Here is an 18,799-nt window from a genome sequence, read left to right as displayed (position 1 = left end):
CATAGGATTGTTATGGCGGGCTAGGACAACCACTTGTGAATCAAGTCTCCCTCAAGAAAATATTTATTTATTTATTTAATCTTGTATTCTACCGAAATTCTTTCCTATCACATCCAAAATTAGAATTTGAAGATGGCAAAAAAAGTCGAGCTGATTTCTTCATCTCTTGTTAGCAGCACTGCAACTGCTGCTTCAATCTCAAGATTGGAGCTGAATCCATGGGATTTACGATTACTCCCAATCATTCCCATTCAAAGAGGCCTCATATTCCACCGCTCTCACTTTCAATCCCAACAACATCTCATCCAACACCTCAAAAACTCACTCTCCCGCGCTCTCGACTTTTTCCCTCCCCTCGCCGGCCGCCTCGCCGCCACCCCGCACGACGGCGACACGGCGTGCTTCTTCGTGGACTGCAACAACGCAGGAGCCGAGTTCACTCATGCAGTCGCGACCGCCGTCTCCATCTCCGACATCATCGAGCCGCGGTGTATACCGGAAATCGTATCCTCCTTGATCCCGATCAACGTAGGCGTCACTAATTACGACGGAATTTCAAAGCCTCTGCTTGCGGTGCAGATCACGGAGCTCGCCGACGGCCTCTTCATCGGCTGCGCCGCCAATCACGCCGTCGTGGACGGCACTTCCTTCTGGCATTTCCTCAACTCCTGGTCGGAGATCTCCCGCGGTTCGGAATCAATTTCGAGATCCCCAATTTTCGACCGCTGCAATGTCGCCGCCGTGGATAACAGACTCATCCATATCCCTACATTAGAGAAAAACCTAATCAAAGCTCCATCTCAATTGCTGCCGCTGAAGGTATTCCACTTCAGCAAAGAAAAATTAGGTGAATTGAAGGCGAAAGCCAATTCCGAAGCCGGCACCGACAAAATATCGACTCTGCAAGCACTCATGGCTCATCTATGGCTGAGCACGGTACGCTCTCACACCACTAATAACGATTCAACCACTCGCGTGATGGCAACGGCCATCGGCGCGAGGGCGAGGATGTCGTCTTTGCCGGATGGATATTTTGGGAACGCGGTTTATTTTGTTGCGTTGGCGATTAGCGAGGGCGAGCTATTGCAGAAAGGATTAGGCGCCGCCGCGCTGAGAATCAACGAGTTGATCTCTAAGCAAACTGATGAAGCGATCACACGCCACGCGGAGAAGAAGGTGGACTTTAGGGAGATGGGGAGTGGGCCCCTTCCTCTTGGCTTCGGAGGTTCTCAGTGGCTAGATGTGTACGGCTGTGATTTTGGGTGGGGGAAACCAATTGCTGTGAGGAGTGGGAAGGCGTGGAAATTGGAGGGGATTGTCGTGGTGTCTCCGGCGGCGGAAGCCGGCGGTATCGACCTTGAAGTTTGCTTGTCGGAGGAAAAGTTAGTGGCATTGGAGGAGTTCATAACTAGTGTCTAAATGTTTGTGGCGGTGTTTGCTTGTATTTTTAATGGATATTGTTGCTAGATGTTTCGAGGATTTTCGTGAACTTCGATTTTTGTGGAGTTTTTTCGTGTTTTTTGGATATTGTAAATTTGTAAGCAATTATTAGACCATCCACATCGCGCAGGGGCTTGCCGCTTCGAGGCGGCATGTTGCACGGTGCCGTGCGCTGGTGCGCCCCTCGGGGGAGGTGGGATCTTTTGTCCGAGATTTATATAGTGTGTATCATTGCGTATCGTTCTTAATTTTTTCTAGGGTTAATTGTTCATAAAATGTTGAACTTTCATCCAATTCTGGTTTTGCACACAAACTTTAAACTGTGGCGTGATAATTACTAAACTTTTGATTTTATCTGATTTTGCTACTAATCCAAATTCTGCCCAAATACCAAGCTAATATATAATATGGTGTGCCAGTTTTGACGTGGCGTATTTATTCTTGTGTGACAATTAGTTGGCAAAATAATATTTTTTATTTAATTTCTTAGAGCACCTCCAACACTGGTGGCGAAGGCCGCATCGATCCGAGTCGCTGGAGTGAAGGCTGCGTTGGAGACCCGGCATGATTCGAAGTCGTTGCAAAGCTAAGACCCGGGGCGTTGGCGGATTTTGGTGAAATCGTGCGCTACACGCGCACGGTTTGATTTTAAAAAAATACAAAACCTGGAAATTTTGGCGAAGGAAAGACCTGGAGTGAATTTTTGCTGAATGTTTTGCTGGAAAAGAGACACAGATAGGGGGGAGGGGAAGGGGGAAGGAAGGGAGTCGGTGGGGGAAGGAAGGGAGTCGGTGGGGAAAGAAAGAAGAAAAGGGGAGTCGGTGGGGGTGGGGAATTTTGTTTTGTTTTGTTTTTTTTTTCTTTTTAAATTTTAATTATTTAAATTATGTAATTTTTTTTAAATTATGTAATTTTTATTTTTATTGTAATGTTTAATTTAAATTTTAATGAAATTTAAAATTTAAAATTTAAAATAAAAGTGTAGAAATATGAATTTTGTGGAAATGAGGATTTAAGCACCCACCTAAGACACAATGCATTGGAGAAGGGTGTGTCTTAGGTGGGGCCCACTCCTAAGACACCCCTCTAAGACACTTGCATTGGAGATGCTCTTATCAATAAAAAAAAAACACAAAGCAAATAACTCAAATTGTCAATAATTTAATATATCAAATCAAATAATAGTATTTTTTTAATTAAATTTATTCAATAATAGTAAGGGGATTCTTCGAATTTAGGTGTGTCAGCCAAAGAACATTTTAATTATCAATAATTTAATAAATAAAAAATTTATTTAGCTAAGTAATAAAGTTTATTAAATTTTCATTAACTAAAGATTATTTTTTTTATAAACTATACATATTTATACTATTTGAATGACTTCTATTTTATACTAGAGTAATCAGTTGTATAATAGTGAACTAGAAAAAAATTGATTTAAACTTGAGAATTAACAAAATACTATTATTTGATTTGATATATTAAGTTATTGATAATTTGGGTTATTTGCATTGTGTTCTTCTTTTATTATTATTAATAAGAAATTAACAATAGATATGTCGCGTCAAATATTGACACGTCATATTAGCCTGATATTTGACTGGAATTTGGATTAGTAGCAAAATCAGATAAAATATAAAGTTTAGTAATTTTCACGCTACAGTTCAAAGTTTGTGTGCAAAATCAGAATTGGACGAAAGTTTAGTATTTTATGGGCAATTAACCCATTTTTATTTTATAATTATTTTTTATAAAAATAAAAAATATTATTATATTATGAAGTCTAATTAATATTTATGACTAAAAATTGAAATTTAAAAAATTATATATCTTAAATTTAAATTAATGAATCCAAATAATCTATTATTAATTCAAATAAATATAAAAAAACAATTATAAACTCTAGTTGAACGAGTGAACAATTGTTAATTATTTAGATAGATATAATTAAAAAATGAAAAGTGTTGGAGCCTATTTTTCTTTTTAAAAAACGGACATTTTTTTTTCAAAATTATAAAATACATTTATTATATAATCAAATAACCTATTGGTTTGGAGACATCTTTGCACCTCATTTGCTAGAAAATAGCGGATGACATTTATTGTGGGAGAATTCAAAAATATCTTTGTTATGGCGGACTAGGACCACCGCTTTCTTTCCTCTCACATCCAAAATTAGAATTTGAAGATGGCAAAAAAAGTCGAGCTGATTTCTTCATCTCTTGTTAGCGCCACTGCAACTGCTGCTTCATTGTCAAGATTAGAGCTTAATTTATGGGATTTACGTCTACTCCCAGTCGTCCCCATTCAAAGAGGCCTCATATTCCACAGCTCTCACTTTCAATCCCAACAGCATCTCATCCAACACCTCAAAAACTCACTCTCCCGCGCTCTTGACTTTTTCCCTCCCCTCGCCGGCCGCCTCGCCGCCACCCCGCACGACGGCGACACGGCCAGCTTCTTCGTGGACTGCAACAACGCAGGAGCCGAGTTCACTCATGCAGTCGCCGCCGCCGTCTCCATCTCCGACCTCATCGAGCCGAGGTATACACCGGAAATCGCATCCTCCTTGATCCCAATCAACTTAGGCGCCACTAATTACGACGGAATTTCAAAGCCTCTGCTCGCGGTGCAGGTCACGGAGCTGGCCGACGGCCTCTTCATCGGCTGCGCCGCCAATCACGCCGTCGTGGACGGCACTTCCTTCTGGCATTTCCTCAACTCCTGGTCGGAGATCTCCCGCGGTTCGGAATCAATTTCAAGATCCCCAATTTTCGACCGCTGCAATGTCGCCGCCGTGGATAACAGACTCATCCATATCCCTACATTAGAGAAAAACCTAATCAAAGCTCCATCTCAATTGCTGCCGCAGAAGGTATTCCACTTCAGCAAAGAAAAATTAGGTGAATTGAAGGCAAAAGCCAATTCCGAAGCCGGCACCGACAAAATATCTACTCTGCAAGCACTCATGGCTCATCTATGGCTGAGCACGGTACGCTCTCACACCACTAATAATGATTCAACCACTCGCGTGATGGCAGCGGCCATCGGCGCGAGGGCAAGGATGTCGTCTTTGCCGGATGGATATTTTGGGAACGCGGTTTATTCTGCAGCGTTGGCGATTAGCGAGGGCGAGCTATTGCAGAAAGGATTAGGCGCCGCCGCGCTGAGGATCAACGAGTTGATCTCTAAGCAAACTGATGAAGCGATCACACGCGACGCGGAGAAGAAGGTGGACTTTCAGCATTGGGAGATGGGGAGTGGGCCCCTTCCTCTTGCCTTCGGAGGTTCTCACCGGCTAGATGTGTACGGATGTGATTTTGGGTGGGGGAAACCGATTGCTGTGAGGAGTGGGAAGGCGTGGAATTTGGAGGGGCTGGTCGTGGTGTCTCCGGCGGCGGAAGCCGGCGGTATCGACCTTGAAGTTTGCTTGTCGGAGGAGAAGTTAGTGGCATTGGAGTTCATCACTAGTGTGTAAAGGTTTGTGGCGGTGTTTGCTTGTATTTGTAATAGATATTGTTGCTAGATGTTTCAAGGATTTTCGTGAGCTTGGATTTCTGTGAAGGGTCTTTTTCGTGTTTTTTGGATTAAAAAAAAAGAAGAATATTGTTATTAGATGTGTTCACAATTTAATTTAAATCGTAAATTAAAGTGGTTCGAATTGTGTTTGTGGGATTTGATCTGATTTATAGTTTAAAAAATATGATTCAATTTATAATTTTTAGAAAATTATGTTTGATTTAAATATCATAGAACACAAATTGAAACGTAGTTTTTATGAATATGATTATGTAGATTATACTTAGTGATATTCTGATTCTTAGTTTCGTGAAAATTAAATTGATATGTTAGGAATATATTTTAGAGTAAATTTTTGGAATAGCCAAAATGAATCATAAAACACAAATTATGGCCACTTATTGAAAAAACATAAAATTTGGCAATTTTTATAGCTTTGGGACGTTTTTGCCCTTAATTGGGCGGACTGGGTAGGGTCAGGAGCGCGGGTCGCGTGCCGGGTAGGATCAGCCACGCGGGTCGGGTTAGGCACTTATGGCATGGCACTATAAGTGCCATAAGTGCCAACGAATTTTTTTTTTTACTTCCCCTGCCCTGTCTACCCCCAGACCCCCGACCCCACCCACCCACCCACCCACCCCACAAGCCAAAAAAAAATTTTGCTTGGGGGGTGGTGGGGTCGGGGGTCTGGGGGTAGACAAGGCAGGGAAAGTAAAAAAAAAAAAAAAATTTGGCTTGGGGGTGGGTGGTGGGGGGAGGGTGGGTGGGGTCGGGGGTCTGGGGGTAGACAAGCAGGGGAAGTAAAAAAAAAAAAATTGGCTTGGGGTGGGTGGTGGGGGGGGGGGGGGGGTGGGGTCGGGGGTCTGGGGGTAGACAAGGCATGGGTTAATCCCTAAATCTGGATCCGGGTCAAAGGAAGTTGTTGGATCTGTTGGGTTAAAGGGTAGATTAGGTAGAGCACATAAAAGATGGCCAAATATTGATATTTTAAATTTTGTGGAAAAAATTTAAGTTTCAATCACCAATAGGGCCGCCCTATTGTTTCTATATTTTATTGTTCTTAATATTTTAACGATTTTATACATTGAATTATGAAATGTTGGTACTAAAACATGACTATCAACCTTTATTTTTCACGCTGATGAATTTTATATTAGATTTGAAATCAAATTAAGGTGATATTTTTCATAAAACAACCATTATAGTCAACTATGAAAAAAAAACACGAAATAGACAGCTTATATATAAAAACCAATTCGCAGAAATTGGTTGGCTTCTCAGGAAGTTTCTGTATTTAAACTTCCATTCTACCAAGTTAATTATTTTCTCTCACACCCAAAATTAGGATTTGAAAATGGCAAAAAAAGTTGAGCTGATTTCTTCATCTCTTGTAAGCGGCACTGCAGCTGCTTCAATGTCAAGATTAGAGCTTAATTCATGGGATTTGCGTTTATTCCATATCTTCCCCATTGAAAGAGGCCTCATATTCCACATCCCTCACATTCAATCCCAACAACACCTAATCCAACACCTCAAAAACTCACTCTCCCGCGCTCTCGACTTTTTCCCTCCCCTCGCCGGCCGCCTCGCCGCCACGCCGCACGACGGCGACACGGCGTGCTTCTTCGTGGACTGCAACAACGCAGGAGGCGAGTTCACTCATGCAGTCGCGGCCGCCGTCTCCATCTCCGACATCATCGAGCCGCGGTGTATACCGGAAATCGTATCCTCCTTGATCCCGATCAACGTAGGCGTCACTAATTACGACGGAATTTCAAAGCCTCTGCTTGCGGTGCAGGTCACGGAGCTCACCGACGGCCTCTTCATCGGCTGCGCCGCCAATCACGCCGTCGTGGACGGCACTTCCTTCTGGCATTTCCTCAACTCCTGGTCCGAGATCTCCCGCGGTTCGGAATCAATTTCGAGATCCCCAATTTTCGACCGCTGCAATGCCGCCGCCGTGGATAATAGACTCATCCATATCCCTACATTAGAAAAAAACCTAATCGCTCCATCTCAATTGCTGCCGCAGAAGGTATTCCACTTCAGCAAAGAAAAATTAGGTGAATTGAAGGCGAAAGCCAATTCCGAAGCCGGCACCGACAAAATATCTACTCTGCAAGCACTCATGGCTCATCTATGGCGGAGCACGGTACGCTCTCACACCACTAATAACGATTCAACCACTCGCTTGATGGCAACGGCCATAGGCGTGAGGGCGAGGATGTCGTCTTTGCCGGATGGATATTTTGGGAACGCGGTTTATCCTGCTGCGTTGGCGATTAGCGAGGGCGAGCTATTGCAGAAAGGATTAGGCGCCGCCGCGCTGAGGATCAACGAGTTGATCTCTAAGCAAACTGATGAAGCGATCAGACGCGACACGGAGAAGAAGGTGGACTTTCAGCATTGGGAGGTGGGGAGTGGGCCCCTTGCTCTTGCCTTCGGAGGTTCTCACCGGCTAGATGTGTACGGATGTGATTTTGGGTGGGGGAAACCGATTGCTGTGAGGAGTGGGAAGGCGTGGAATATGGAGGGGCTGGTCGTGGTGTCTCCGGCGGCGGAAGCCGGCGGTATCGACCTTGAAGTTTGCTTGTCGGAGGAGAAGTTAGTGGCATTGGAGGAGTTCATAACTAGTGTGTGAATGTTTGTGGCGGTGTTTGCTTGTATTTGTGTGGAGGGTCTTTTTCGTGTTTTCTCGATTAAAAAAACGAATATTGTTGTAGTAAGCAATTATTAGATGTGTGGTTAAGCATATGGATACCCTGTCCCACTATTTTGTGTGTACCACTTTGTACCACTCTTAATTCATTTATTTTATATTTATTTTTTATAAAAATAAAAAATATTATTATATTATGAACTCTAATTAATATTTATAACTAAAATTTAAAAATTTTAAAAATTATATACCCTAACTTTGAATTAATGAACCTAATTAATCAATTATTAATTCAAATAAATGTAAAAAAAATAATTATAAACTCTAATTGGATGAGTGAACCCTTGTTAATTATCTTTTTATAATATTAAAGCATTATATATTAAAATTGAAGAAAATATAATTAAAAATTATAATAAATTAAGAGTGGTATATGGCGGTACACACAAAATAGTGGGACAGATGATCCCATGTGGTTAACGGGGGAATGAGAATCAAGGTACCACACTTTTATGTCTCATTTTGTGTATCATTTTTAATTTTGTTTATTTTCTTATATATTTTTTCTTCAATTTTAATTTTGTATGCTTTAGTTTAATTTTGTGATTATTAATTAGGGTTTATTCCATCAATTAATCTAGGGTATATAATTATTTTTTACTATCATATAATTTCACTTTTATTGGCTAATAATAGGTTGATAAATTCAAAGTCATGGTATATATTTTTTAAAAATTTTAATTTTTTCAAATAAAAATTAAATATAATTCATAGTAATCATCAATGCATGGTGTTCTTCGACTGATCGTTACTCTCGATGGTGAAGATGTTATTGACTGTGAACCTATATTAGGTTATTTACATAGAGGAATGGAGAAAATTGCGGAAAATCGAACAATTATACAATATTTGCCTTATGTAACACGTTGGGATTATTTAGCTACCATGTTTACAGAAGCAATAACTGTAAATGGACCTGAACAGCTAGGCAATATTCAAGTACCTAAAAGGGCTAGCTATATTAGAGCTATTATGCTGGAGTTGAGTCGTATCGCTTCCCATTTGTTATAGCCAAAAATTTATTTTCAGAAATAATAAGGTGATATGTATTTGACGGAAAAATATAACTTACTATTTTTTAAAGTGATTGTGCTTTTATATCTATATAAATATAGATTTGTAATAGATATATGTGCTAGATGTTTCTAAGAATGTTTTATGAGGTTCGATTTTTGTGAAGGGTCTTTTTCGTGTTTTTTAAATTAAAAAAAGAAAATAATATTGTAAGCAATTATTAGAAGTGTTCACATTTTAGTTTAAATCATATATTAAATTGGATCGAATTGTATTTGTGCAATTTGATTTTATTTATGGTTTAAAAAATATAACTTAGTTTATATTTTTAGAAAATTGTAATTTATGATTTATTTTTTATTTTAAAAAAAATATAAATTAAATCAAATTACAGGCCGTATTATTATTATTATTATTATTATTATTATTATTATTATTATTATTATTATTATTGATTTTTGATCGAACAATAGTATATTAATTTATATTTATAAATCATCTGACTAAAGGTGTGAGTTTTATCATTAGAGACGCAGCTAGGATTTTAAAAATGGACTGCAGAAATTATAATTTTATTCATAGAAAAATACAATCTAAATAGTACTCCCTCCGTCCACAATTTAAAGCCCCACTTTGGTGTGGGCACGGAGTGATGCGGATGAAATATAAAGGTAGTTGACTAAAGTGATAAAGGTAATTGACTAAAGTGATAAATGTGTTGTGAGTGGGTCCACTAGTGATAAAGTGTAGTAAATATAGAATATAAAAATGGTAAATGTGTTTTAAGGTGGGTCCATTAGTGGCAAAAGATAGTAAATATAGGAAAAGAAGAAGAGTAAAAAAGTACAAAAAATATAATAGGGCGATAAAAAACTTAAGAGCAAGTAGGGCTTTAAATTGTGGACGGATGGAGTATAATAATAGAAAAAAGTTGTTCAAACGTCGGGACGGCAACGAGTTGTGTCATCTTAATGTTTTTAATTCGTGTCTTAATATTTTAACGAATAATCCAATCATAAAATATCCTTTCAAAAACGACGTGACTGGCATTTTCAAAGAGAACCTGACTGGCATGCATAGCTGGTTTGGTTTGATTCTCACGCAAGTTTCCCTATTTAAGCTTCTATTCTACCAAAATTCTTTTCTCTCACACCAAAATTAGAATTTGAAAATGGCAAAGAAGGTCGAGCTGATTTCTTCATCTCTCGTTAGCGCCACTGCAACTGCTGCTTCAATGTCAAGATTAGAGCTTAATCCATGGGATTTAAAAATGCTCTCAGCCTTCACCATTAAAAGAGGCCTCATATTCCACAGACCTCACTTTCAATCCCAGCAAAACCTAATCCAACACCTCCAAAACTCCCTCTCCCGCGCTCTCGACTTTTTCCCTCCCCTCGCCGGCCGCCTCGCCGCCACCCCGCACGCCGGCGAAACGGCCAGCTTCTTCGTGGACTGCAACAACGCAGGAGCCGAGTTCACTCATGCAGTCGCCGCCGCCGTCTCCATCTCCGACATCATCGAGCCGAGGTATTTACCGGAAATCGTGTCTTCCTTGTTCCCGATCAGCATCGGCGTCCATAATTACCAAGGAACTTCAAAGCCTCTGTTGGCGGTGCAAGTGACGGAGCTCGCCGACGGCCTCTTCATCGGCTGCGCCGCCAACCACGTCGTCGTGGACGACACTTCCTTCTGGCATTTCTTCAACTCCTGGTCGGAGATCTCACGCGGTTCGGAATCTATTTCGAAATCCCCAATTTTCGACCGCTGCAATACCACAGCCGCCGCCGCCGTTGATAACAGACTCATCCATATCCCTACATTAGAGAAAAACCTAATCGCTCCATCTCGATTGCGGCAGAAGGTATTCCATTTCAGCAAAGAAAAATTATTTCAATTGAAGGCTAAAGCCAAATCCGAAGCCGGCACTGAGAAAATATCTACTCTGCAAGCACTCATCGCTCATCTATGGCGGAGCACAGTGCGCTCTCAAATCGCTAACAACTATCCAACCACTGGCGTTTTGAAAATCGTGATTGGCGCGAGAGCGAGGATGTTGTCTTTGCCGGATGGATATTTTGGGAACGCGCTTTGTTCTGCTGCGTTGGCGATCGGCGAGGGCGAGCTATTGCAGAAAGGATTGGGCGCCACCGCGCTCAGGATCAATGAGGTGATTTCTGCGCAATCTGAGGAGGCGATGGCGCGCGACGCGGAGAAGAAGGTGGAATTTCGGCAAATGGAGGTGGGCGTGGGGAGCGCGCCCCCTCTTATCATTGCAGAATCTCACCGGTACGATGTGTATGGCTGTGATTTTGGGTGGGGGAAACCAATTGCTGTGAGGAGTAAGAAGGATCAGATATTTGACGGGTCGGTGGCGGTTTTTCCGGCGGCGGAAGCCGGCGGTATCGACCTTGATGTTTGCTTGAAGGAGGAGACGTTACGGGCAATGGAGGAGTTCCTCCATCAATAAGGGCATGCACTATCGGGCGCGGACGCCGGCGCGCACCGGGCACGCACCCCCCCCATTGCCGCACCTCCTTCCCCCGCGCCCAGTCCCCTTTCGAACCCGATGCACATCCGTTTTTGATTGGGCACGTGTTATACAGAGCTCGATCAATCAGAAAAATAGAAGCATATTAAAAAATATATATTTTATTATCTTTTCCATTCACTTCCTTATTCTCACTTTTCTATTTACAGTCGTTTTCACGCTCGCCTCCACGATGATTTAGTCTATGAACAGACATACCTGAGTTGGGTTCTTTGAACAGACATCTTTTTTGTGGCTGTTACTTCCACAAAGGCTACAATGCTGTGTCTTTCCTTTCCTACTCAGCTTGTGTTGATGCCTGGGCTCATGTTTAGCCCTCAGCCTATTCTTTTTTGGCCTCCCAACCTTTCCTCACACTTTTTTTCTCTCAAAATGCACTCACCAAACTCGTCGATCCCGTGAATTTGACATATTTTAATTTGGCTTCTTGTCAAGGTTTATGCCTGTTCTGTATGGTTTTGGGACTGATTATAAAGGCCAATGCATTAGGAAACTCACTTATAACGGAGAATTGGGTCTGAGCGGATAGAATTGTATCAGCTTGTTGTTGCATCTTAAAGCCTTAGCTTGGCGCACCTTTTGGGTCTGTACTGACCTTGGGAGAGCTAGATAGGAAGGTGCTTTGTTTGGTTGTGGGTTCATCGGTGTTCCGCTTTGGTTGGTGTGGTGGTTACTTTGTACCTGCTTTTGATCTGTTTTTTGGGGATCTTCTTCCTTGTTTCTTGTTTTGGTGGGTATGTTCCTCGGTTTTGTTTTGGCTGCGTTTTTCGTGTATGTGTACTCATGGGTCTAGGTTTTCTTTCTTTTTTAATAAAATTTCTATTTCAGCACTCACCAAACTCTCTTTTGTCTTGCCTCACAATTCTCGCACTCTTGCACACTTTCATTCGGCATAATTCAGCTCAATTTATAGTGAAATTTGAACTGCAGATTTCTTCCCCTATAGCCACCTACAACCGCAATTGTAGAATGAACTCATAGGTGGAGGCTGGCAGATCTTGTAATCGCCGCATTGCCGAGAATTAAGGTAGGTTGCAGCAATATTTCTTGCTGCCAATTTCCTTCAATGTCATCTTGGGAACTATTGCAATAAATGCAACATTTCATCTCCACAGCCATTGTCAAATTTTGTTGGCTTGTGAAACCATCCACATGAAGTGGAAAAGCTCAACAGTTCACTCATGCAGTCGCCGCCGCCGTCTCCATCTGTGACATCATCGTGCCGGGGAATATACCGAAAATAGTGTCTTCCTTTGTTCCCGATCAACATAGGCGTCAAAAATTACGAGGGGATTGCAAAGCCTCCGTTGGCGATGCAAGTCACAGAGCTCGCCGATAGCCTCTTCATCGGTTGTGCCGCCAATCACGCCGTCGTGGACGGTACTTCCTCCTGGCTTTTCTTCAACTCCCGGTCGGAGATCTGCCGTAGATCAAAATCAATTTCGAAATTCCCAATTTTCTGCCCCCGTTGGCTATTAGCGAGGGCGAGCTATTCCAGAAATGATTGGGCGCCACCGCGCTCAAGATCAATGAGGTGATTTCAGAGCAATCTGATGAGGCCCATGGCTCCCAAACCACCAACGATTCAACCACTCGCGTTATACTAATCCCTATCGGCGCAAGAGCGAGGATGTCGTCTTTGCCGGATGCCTATTTCGGGAACGCATCCTATCCTGTTGTGTTGTTTATTACCGAGAGCGATCTGTTGCAGAGAGGATTGGGCGCAGCTGTGCTCAGGATCAACAAGCTGATTTCTCGGCAAACCGATGAAGCGGCGACGCGCGACTTGGCGAAGAAGGTGGAATTTCACAAGTCTGACGGGAGTGACGCTCCGCCGCCTCTTATGAGTTTAATGTGAAAATGAGGATTATTTCAAATTATATACATGATCAAATTAAATTGAAGAAATTATTTATTTAATATATATCTTACTATCATTTTTCTTATTTTATATGACCAAATTAAATTAAATTACTTATTTATTTAAAATATATCTAACGATCATTTTATTTACTTTAACCAAGTTCAGTTTAAGAACCTATTTATTTCAGAAACATTTATACTTTTATTTAGGTTTGCAAATATTGAAATTTAATTTCGACTTTTTAGATTTTGAATTATGAAGTTTATTATAAATTTAATGTGAAAATCTATTGCAGTTATAAAAATATGTGAAAAAACTATTTATTTGAAATACATATTATAAGTATTTCTTTATCTATATTTTCCGATGATTAAATATAATATCAATGTGGAAAAAATAGATGGTCTAATGTCTATATGAAGATTGAACCTTTTATGTAGATTATGAATTGATGGAGTTTAGGATAATTTCAATGTGGGATGGATGAATAAAAGATGTAAAAATGTCATATAATGTAGAATTGAGAATGATCAAAATACTAACTTGTGGGCCGCATAGAATATAGAATGAAGGAAAGGTCTTCAATATGTACTCCCTCCGTCCCAAGGTAAGTGAGACCTTTTTTTTTGGCACGGAAATTAAGAAAAGTGTATTTTGTGTGTAGGTGAAAAAGTGAAAAGGTGTTTAAAGAGTAAAACTTTTACCAAAAAGGGAAAGAGTCTCACTTATGGTGGGACACCCAAAATAGAAAGAGTCTCACTTACAGTGGGACGGAGGGAGTATTCTATTTAATAGGAATAGATAGATGAAAAGTAAAAAATGATGAATCGCACATGATTAGACCATTAATGAATCGCACATGATTAAGTTTGATTGTCAAACCATAACCATGTTAGTGCGTTGACAATAATTAATTAATTAATTTAGAAATACTACAAGTAGAGTTTAAGTAAATCGGACTGGCATGCCTGTCACGTAACAAGTTTGACCTAAAGTCTAGATCTGTCGCCATATTCATTTTTTTTTACTTGGATTTTAACCAAAAAGAAAAGAAAACTGTTTCATCTCATCATTTAATTGAAATATTCTTCTCCCTCGATTTTATAATTGCAATAATTGGTTATTTAATAAAATAGTAAACTTTTCAATTGGAAACTTAGGGTTTAGGATTGGATATATATATATGTTCAATTTTGATTATAACATACAATTACTACAATTTAACTAAATGCATTTTGATAATCTAATACTACAACAATAGATTGAACATGTATTTAACAAAAATAAGATTAATTTAATTCAACAAAATAAAAATGTAATTTAATACTCCCCCGTTCCATAATAAGTGTCTACTTTCTTTTTGAAACGAAAATTTAAGTAGGGATAATAAAACAGTAAAAAAATAAAAAGTGGCTGAACTCACCTCTATTTTGCGAGAGGAATAAAATTTAGATAGATATAATTAAAAAATGAAAAGTGTTGGGGCCTATTTTTCTTTTCAAGTAATTGGCTTCTCCCTCAAGAAAATATTTACATACTTTGCTCAAAATCCTAATTTTACGTCAAAAATGAATTTTGAGCAAAGTTTGTGTATTTACGTACAATTTTCCCATATAAATATTACACAAATTAAAGATGCAGGATCTGGATTGCATCTTTGGAGGATGAGTCAAATTGTTTCAAATTTTGAAAAGTATTAATTTAGAATCGGTCTTTTTTTAATTGTTTTAAATTTAACATATCGAACTGAAATCCAACAACTATGATGTATAAATCCATACACACATTATATTATGAAAAGTTGATGAAAAGTATTACTCCATCCGTCCCACCATTTTAGTCCCTTATTCCATTTTGAGATGTCCCAAAAAGATAGTTCACTTTTCTAATTAATACTATATAAAAATATTGTTTTTACTAAATTAGCCTTAATTAATGCTTCACTTAAATGTGAAAAGGATGTGTGAAAATAATAAATAAGGGTATAAAAGATAAAAATTAAATGTATTTTCTTAATGTGTGTGAAAAGTGGGAGGGGACTAAAATGGTGGGATGGAGGGAGTATGATATTACTACTATATAGATGAAGATATATACGTTAATAAATAAAGAAAAATGGTTGCGTAAATTGAAGAGAATTAATGGAATTGACCAACTTCCAGCGATTTGCAGGCTCTGCATTAAAAGCCATCTTCAGAGTGCATGGAATAGCAGACAACAACTGTGATTAAACTTTGTTAATTGAGGTTGAAGATGAGAGATGGATCCATATTGTTCCATCACAGCCGTCGGATCGAGGATCATATGTGATCCAACGGTCGTCGATGAGTTGTTGATTTCTGCACTATATTTAATATAGGAATTGAGTTTGATTTTCTCTCTCTTGCAGCTAATCTTCTCGGCAAATGCAATTTAGTAATTTACTGAGTTGGTTGAGTAGTTGTGGCCTTTTTCTGCAGCGATTGTTGGTAGTTTTGCAGCACCTTGACAGCTCTCTCACATTTCTCTCCATATTATTGAATATAAATTTCTAATATCAACGTCATTAATCTTATAAATTACATCAAAATTAATCAAAGTTTGATTTGATCACTTTCCCTATAATTTCAAATAATTGAATAAAAGAAAAAAATGAGCTTTGATGTTTATGTATAAAAGAAAAAAAAAATACTAATGTAAACTAAACAAGAGCATTGCTTGCAAATAGTGATCACATAAACGACGTAACACAACATTTCTCTTATATACGTAGATATAGTTTTGTACGAGGATAAGTATTAGGAAAAAATAAAATCATTATTAGTAATATCATGAAAAAAGAATACGTATATTTCTCTATTTAATATATTTGGCTCAATATATTATTATTAGTAATATAATCAATACACATTCGCTTGGTCAACAAATATAATTCTAAAAAATGATTTGAGTGTTAAACTGTGGCATGTATATAGCTTGTTAACTTGGCCAAAAGCTTCTCTATTTCAGCTTGTATTCTACCAAAAATTCTTTTCTCTCACTCCCAATTTAGAGAATTTGAGAATGCCAAAAAAAGTAGAGCTGATTTCTTCATCTCTTGTTAGGGGCACTGCAACTGCTGCTTCAGTGTCAAGATTGGAGCTTAATCCATGGGATTTACGATTCCTCCCAATCTCCCCCATTCAAAGAGGCCTCATATTCCACAGCCCTCACTTCCAATCTCAACAAAACCTAATCCAACGCCTCCAAACCTCACTCTCCCGCGCTCTCGACTTCTTCCCTCCCCTCGCCGGCCGCCTCGCCGCCACCCCGCACGACGGCGACACGGCGAGCTTCCACGTGGACTGCGACAACGCAGGAGCCGAGTTCACCCATGCAGTCGCCGCCGCCGTCTCCATCTCCGACATCATCGAGCCGACGTATCTACCGGAAATCGTGTCTTCCTTGATCCCGATCAATACAGGCGTCACTAATTACCAAGGAATTTCAAAGCCTCTGTTGGCCGTGCAAGTCACGGAGCTCGCCGACGGCGTCTTCATCGGCTGCGCAGCCAATCACGCAGTCGTGGACGGCGCTTCCTTCTGGCATTTCTTAAACTCCTGGTCGGAGATCTCCCGTGGTTCGGAATCGATTTCGAAATCCCCAATTTTCGACCGCCGCAACGCCGCCGCCGGCGTTGATGAAAACAGACTCATCCATATCCCTACATTAGAGAAAAACCTAAAGGCTCCAATTCCATTGCTGCAGCAGAAGCTATTCCACTTCAGCAAAGAAACATTAGGTCAATTGAAGGCTAAAGCCAATTCCGAAGCCGGCACTGACAAAATATCTACTCTGCAAGCACTCATGGCTCATCTATGGCGGAGCACAGTGCGATCTCAAACCACTAATAACGATCCAACCACTCCCGTTATGACAATCGTGATTGGCGCGAGAGCGAGGATGTCGTCTTTTCCGGATGGATATTTTGGGAACGCGATTTGTTCTGCTACGTTGGCGATTGGCGAGGATGAGCTATTGCAGGAAGGATTGGGCGCCGCCGCGCTCAGGATCAATGAGGTGATTTCCGAGAAAACTGATGAGGCGATCGCGCGCGACGCGGAGAAGAAGGCGCAACTTGGGCGAATGGGGGTGGGCATGGGGGGTGGGCCCCCTCTTCTCGTCGGAGGTTCTCACCGGTTTGATATGTACGGCTGTGATTTCGGATGGGGGAAACCGATTGTTGTGAGGAGTGGAAACGCGCGGAAAACTGAGGGATTGGTGGTGGTGTCGCCGGCGGCGGAAGCCGATGGTATCGACCTCGAAGTTTACTTCAAGAAGAAGACGTTACGGCCAATGGAGGAGTTCCTAACTATGCTCCACCAATAAGGTCCCAACGTGACATCTTCTATTGAATTCATAATAATAATAATAATAATAATAATAATAAGAAGGTTATACAATATTTATTGTTCAATTTTGAATATTTAGGGCATCCACTATTGGGGGACGCCGGCGTCCCCTCAGGCCCCAATTGCCGCACTCCCTTTCCCGCGCCCAGCCTCGCCTCCGAACTCACAACCATTTTTGATTGGACGCGTGTTATACGCAGCCCAATCAAAACATAGCATTAAGATAAAATTATCGTTGGGCTCCACTTCAATTGTAGCTTTCGTTTTTTTTTTTTCTCTATTAATTATTTCCTCTATAAATACTACGTACATTTCTTCTCTTTTCCATTCACTTCCCTATCCTCTCTTCTCTACTCACAAATCCAAAAATATGTCATCCTCCAATAATTAATCTTCCAACAATTATTCGTCGAATTCTTCATGTGACCAAAAAATTCCGAACCAAGATCATCTTCTATTTTCCGATCCAAATGTCAATCTCGAATTTTTTTATGCATCTTCCTTCCAATTTCTTGCAAGCTGCGATTTTTTTTAATTAAATTTGATCATATTGCACAACATAATAATAGAGGACGAATGAGAGATTGCAACATATTGGGATGTCAACGCCGATGGTGATGATCAAGCAACGGTCATCAAACAGAGTTCAATACCGGAGCACCGTCAGAATTCGCCGCCTATATGGCCCGAAGTTCAAACATGAAGGGCAGTCGTTTGCACGCTCGCCTCCACGACGATTTAGTCGAGCATATATGGGCACTCTTTGATCCCGTCGAGACATAGTTCGTAGATTTAATTTTCTCAAAATTATTGTAATGTTTCTTGATTTTTTGTTTTTTATTAATGTAATGTTTGATTTTTATTTTAATGAAATTTAAATTGTTAAATTTAATGTTAATTTTAAATAAAAATAATATTAAAATGAAATATAAAATAAAAATTAAAATTTAAGAATTAGGGTATTGGCTCTCCCATAGTAGGTGGGTGAAATGCATAAGAGAGAGGCCACACGAATCAATACCAAACATTTTACCTTGTTCGAATTTCACGTAGAGAACATGGCTTGTTTGAAAAAATAGCATATCCTGCCGCATATGTAGCTGGTCTGGTTCCCAAAGTCAACTTTGATGGGGAATTTAACCACTTTTGGTCAACACGAGTTTAAAAAAATAATAATTGATAGATATGTATAAAGTAAAAATGAGTGAATGTAGTTGAAGTGAATGTGGACATTTCCTAAAAAAAAGTGTTACACTTTTTGTGGACGTTCAATCGGATAATTATGTTACACTTTTGGTGGATAGAGAGAGTATTTATTTAATCTC

At 39.9% G+C, this 18,799-nt stretch overlaps 5 protein-coding genes across 5 annotated transcripts; all 5 read left to right on the top strand.

The window, feature by feature from the left end:
- Positions 1-23: 23 nt before the first annotated feature.
- Positions 24-1,684, top strand: LOC130999941 (protein ENHANCED PSEUDOMONAS SUSCEPTIBILITY 1-like). The gene has a single exon (XM_057925647.1). The coding sequence runs from the start codon at positions 133-135 to the stop codon at positions 1,417-1,419; it is 1,287 nt and encodes a 428-aa protein (XP_057781630.1). The 5' UTR covers positions 24-132; the 3' UTR covers positions 1,420-1,684.
- A 1,750-nt stretch (positions 1,685-3,434) lies between these two features.
- Positions 3,435-5,055, top strand: LOC130999940 (protein ENHANCED PSEUDOMONAS SUSCEPTIBILITY 1-like). The gene has a single exon (XM_057925645.1). It carries the CDS (start codon positions 3,629-3,631, stop codon positions 4,916-4,918), a length of 1,290 nt encoding a protein of 429 aa, XP_057781628.1. The 5' UTR covers positions 3,435-3,628; the 3' UTR covers positions 4,919-5,055.
- A 1,076-nt stretch (positions 5,056-6,131) lies between these two features.
- Positions 6,132-7,696, top strand: LOC130999939 (uncharacterized acetyltransferase At3g50280-like). Its single transcript, XM_057925644.1, has one exon. The coding sequence runs from the start codon at positions 6,314-6,316 to the stop codon at positions 7,598-7,600; it is 1,287 nt and encodes a 428-aa protein (XP_057781627.1). The 5' UTR covers positions 6,132-6,313; the 3' UTR covers positions 7,601-7,696.
- Positions 7,697-9,671: 1,975 nt separating this feature from the next.
- LOC130999938 (protein ENHANCED PSEUDOMONAS SUSCEPTIBILITY 1-like) lies at positions 9,672-11,368 on the top strand. The gene has a single exon (XM_057925643.1). It carries the CDS (start codon positions 9,864-9,866, stop codon positions 11,157-11,159), a length of 1,296 nt encoding a protein of 431 aa, XP_057781626.1. The 5' UTR covers positions 9,672-9,863; the 3' UTR covers positions 11,160-11,368.
- Positions 11,369-16,093: 4,725 nt separating this feature from the next.
- LOC130999936 (protein ENHANCED PSEUDOMONAS SUSCEPTIBILITY 1-like) lies at positions 16,094-18,366 on the top strand. Its single transcript, XM_057925642.1, has one exon. The coding sequence runs from the start codon at positions 16,147-16,149 to the stop codon at positions 17,449-17,451; it is 1,305 nt and encodes a 434-aa protein (XP_057781625.1). The 5' UTR covers positions 16,094-16,146; the 3' UTR covers positions 17,452-18,366.
- The last annotated feature ends 433 nt before the right edge of the window (positions 18,367-18,799 follow it).

This window comes from Salvia miltiorrhiza, chromosome 8 (assembly GCF_028751815.1).
Source record: "Salvia miltiorrhiza cultivar Shanhuang (shh) chromosome 8, IMPLAD_Smil_shh, whole genome shotgun sequence".
Taxonomy (NCBI): domain Eukaryota; kingdom Viridiplantae; phylum Streptophyta; class Magnoliopsida; order Lamiales; family Lamiaceae; genus Salvia; species Salvia miltiorrhiza.
Note: the sequence above shows the minus strand (reverse complement) of the source record. Positions and strands in the feature narration are given on the sequence as shown.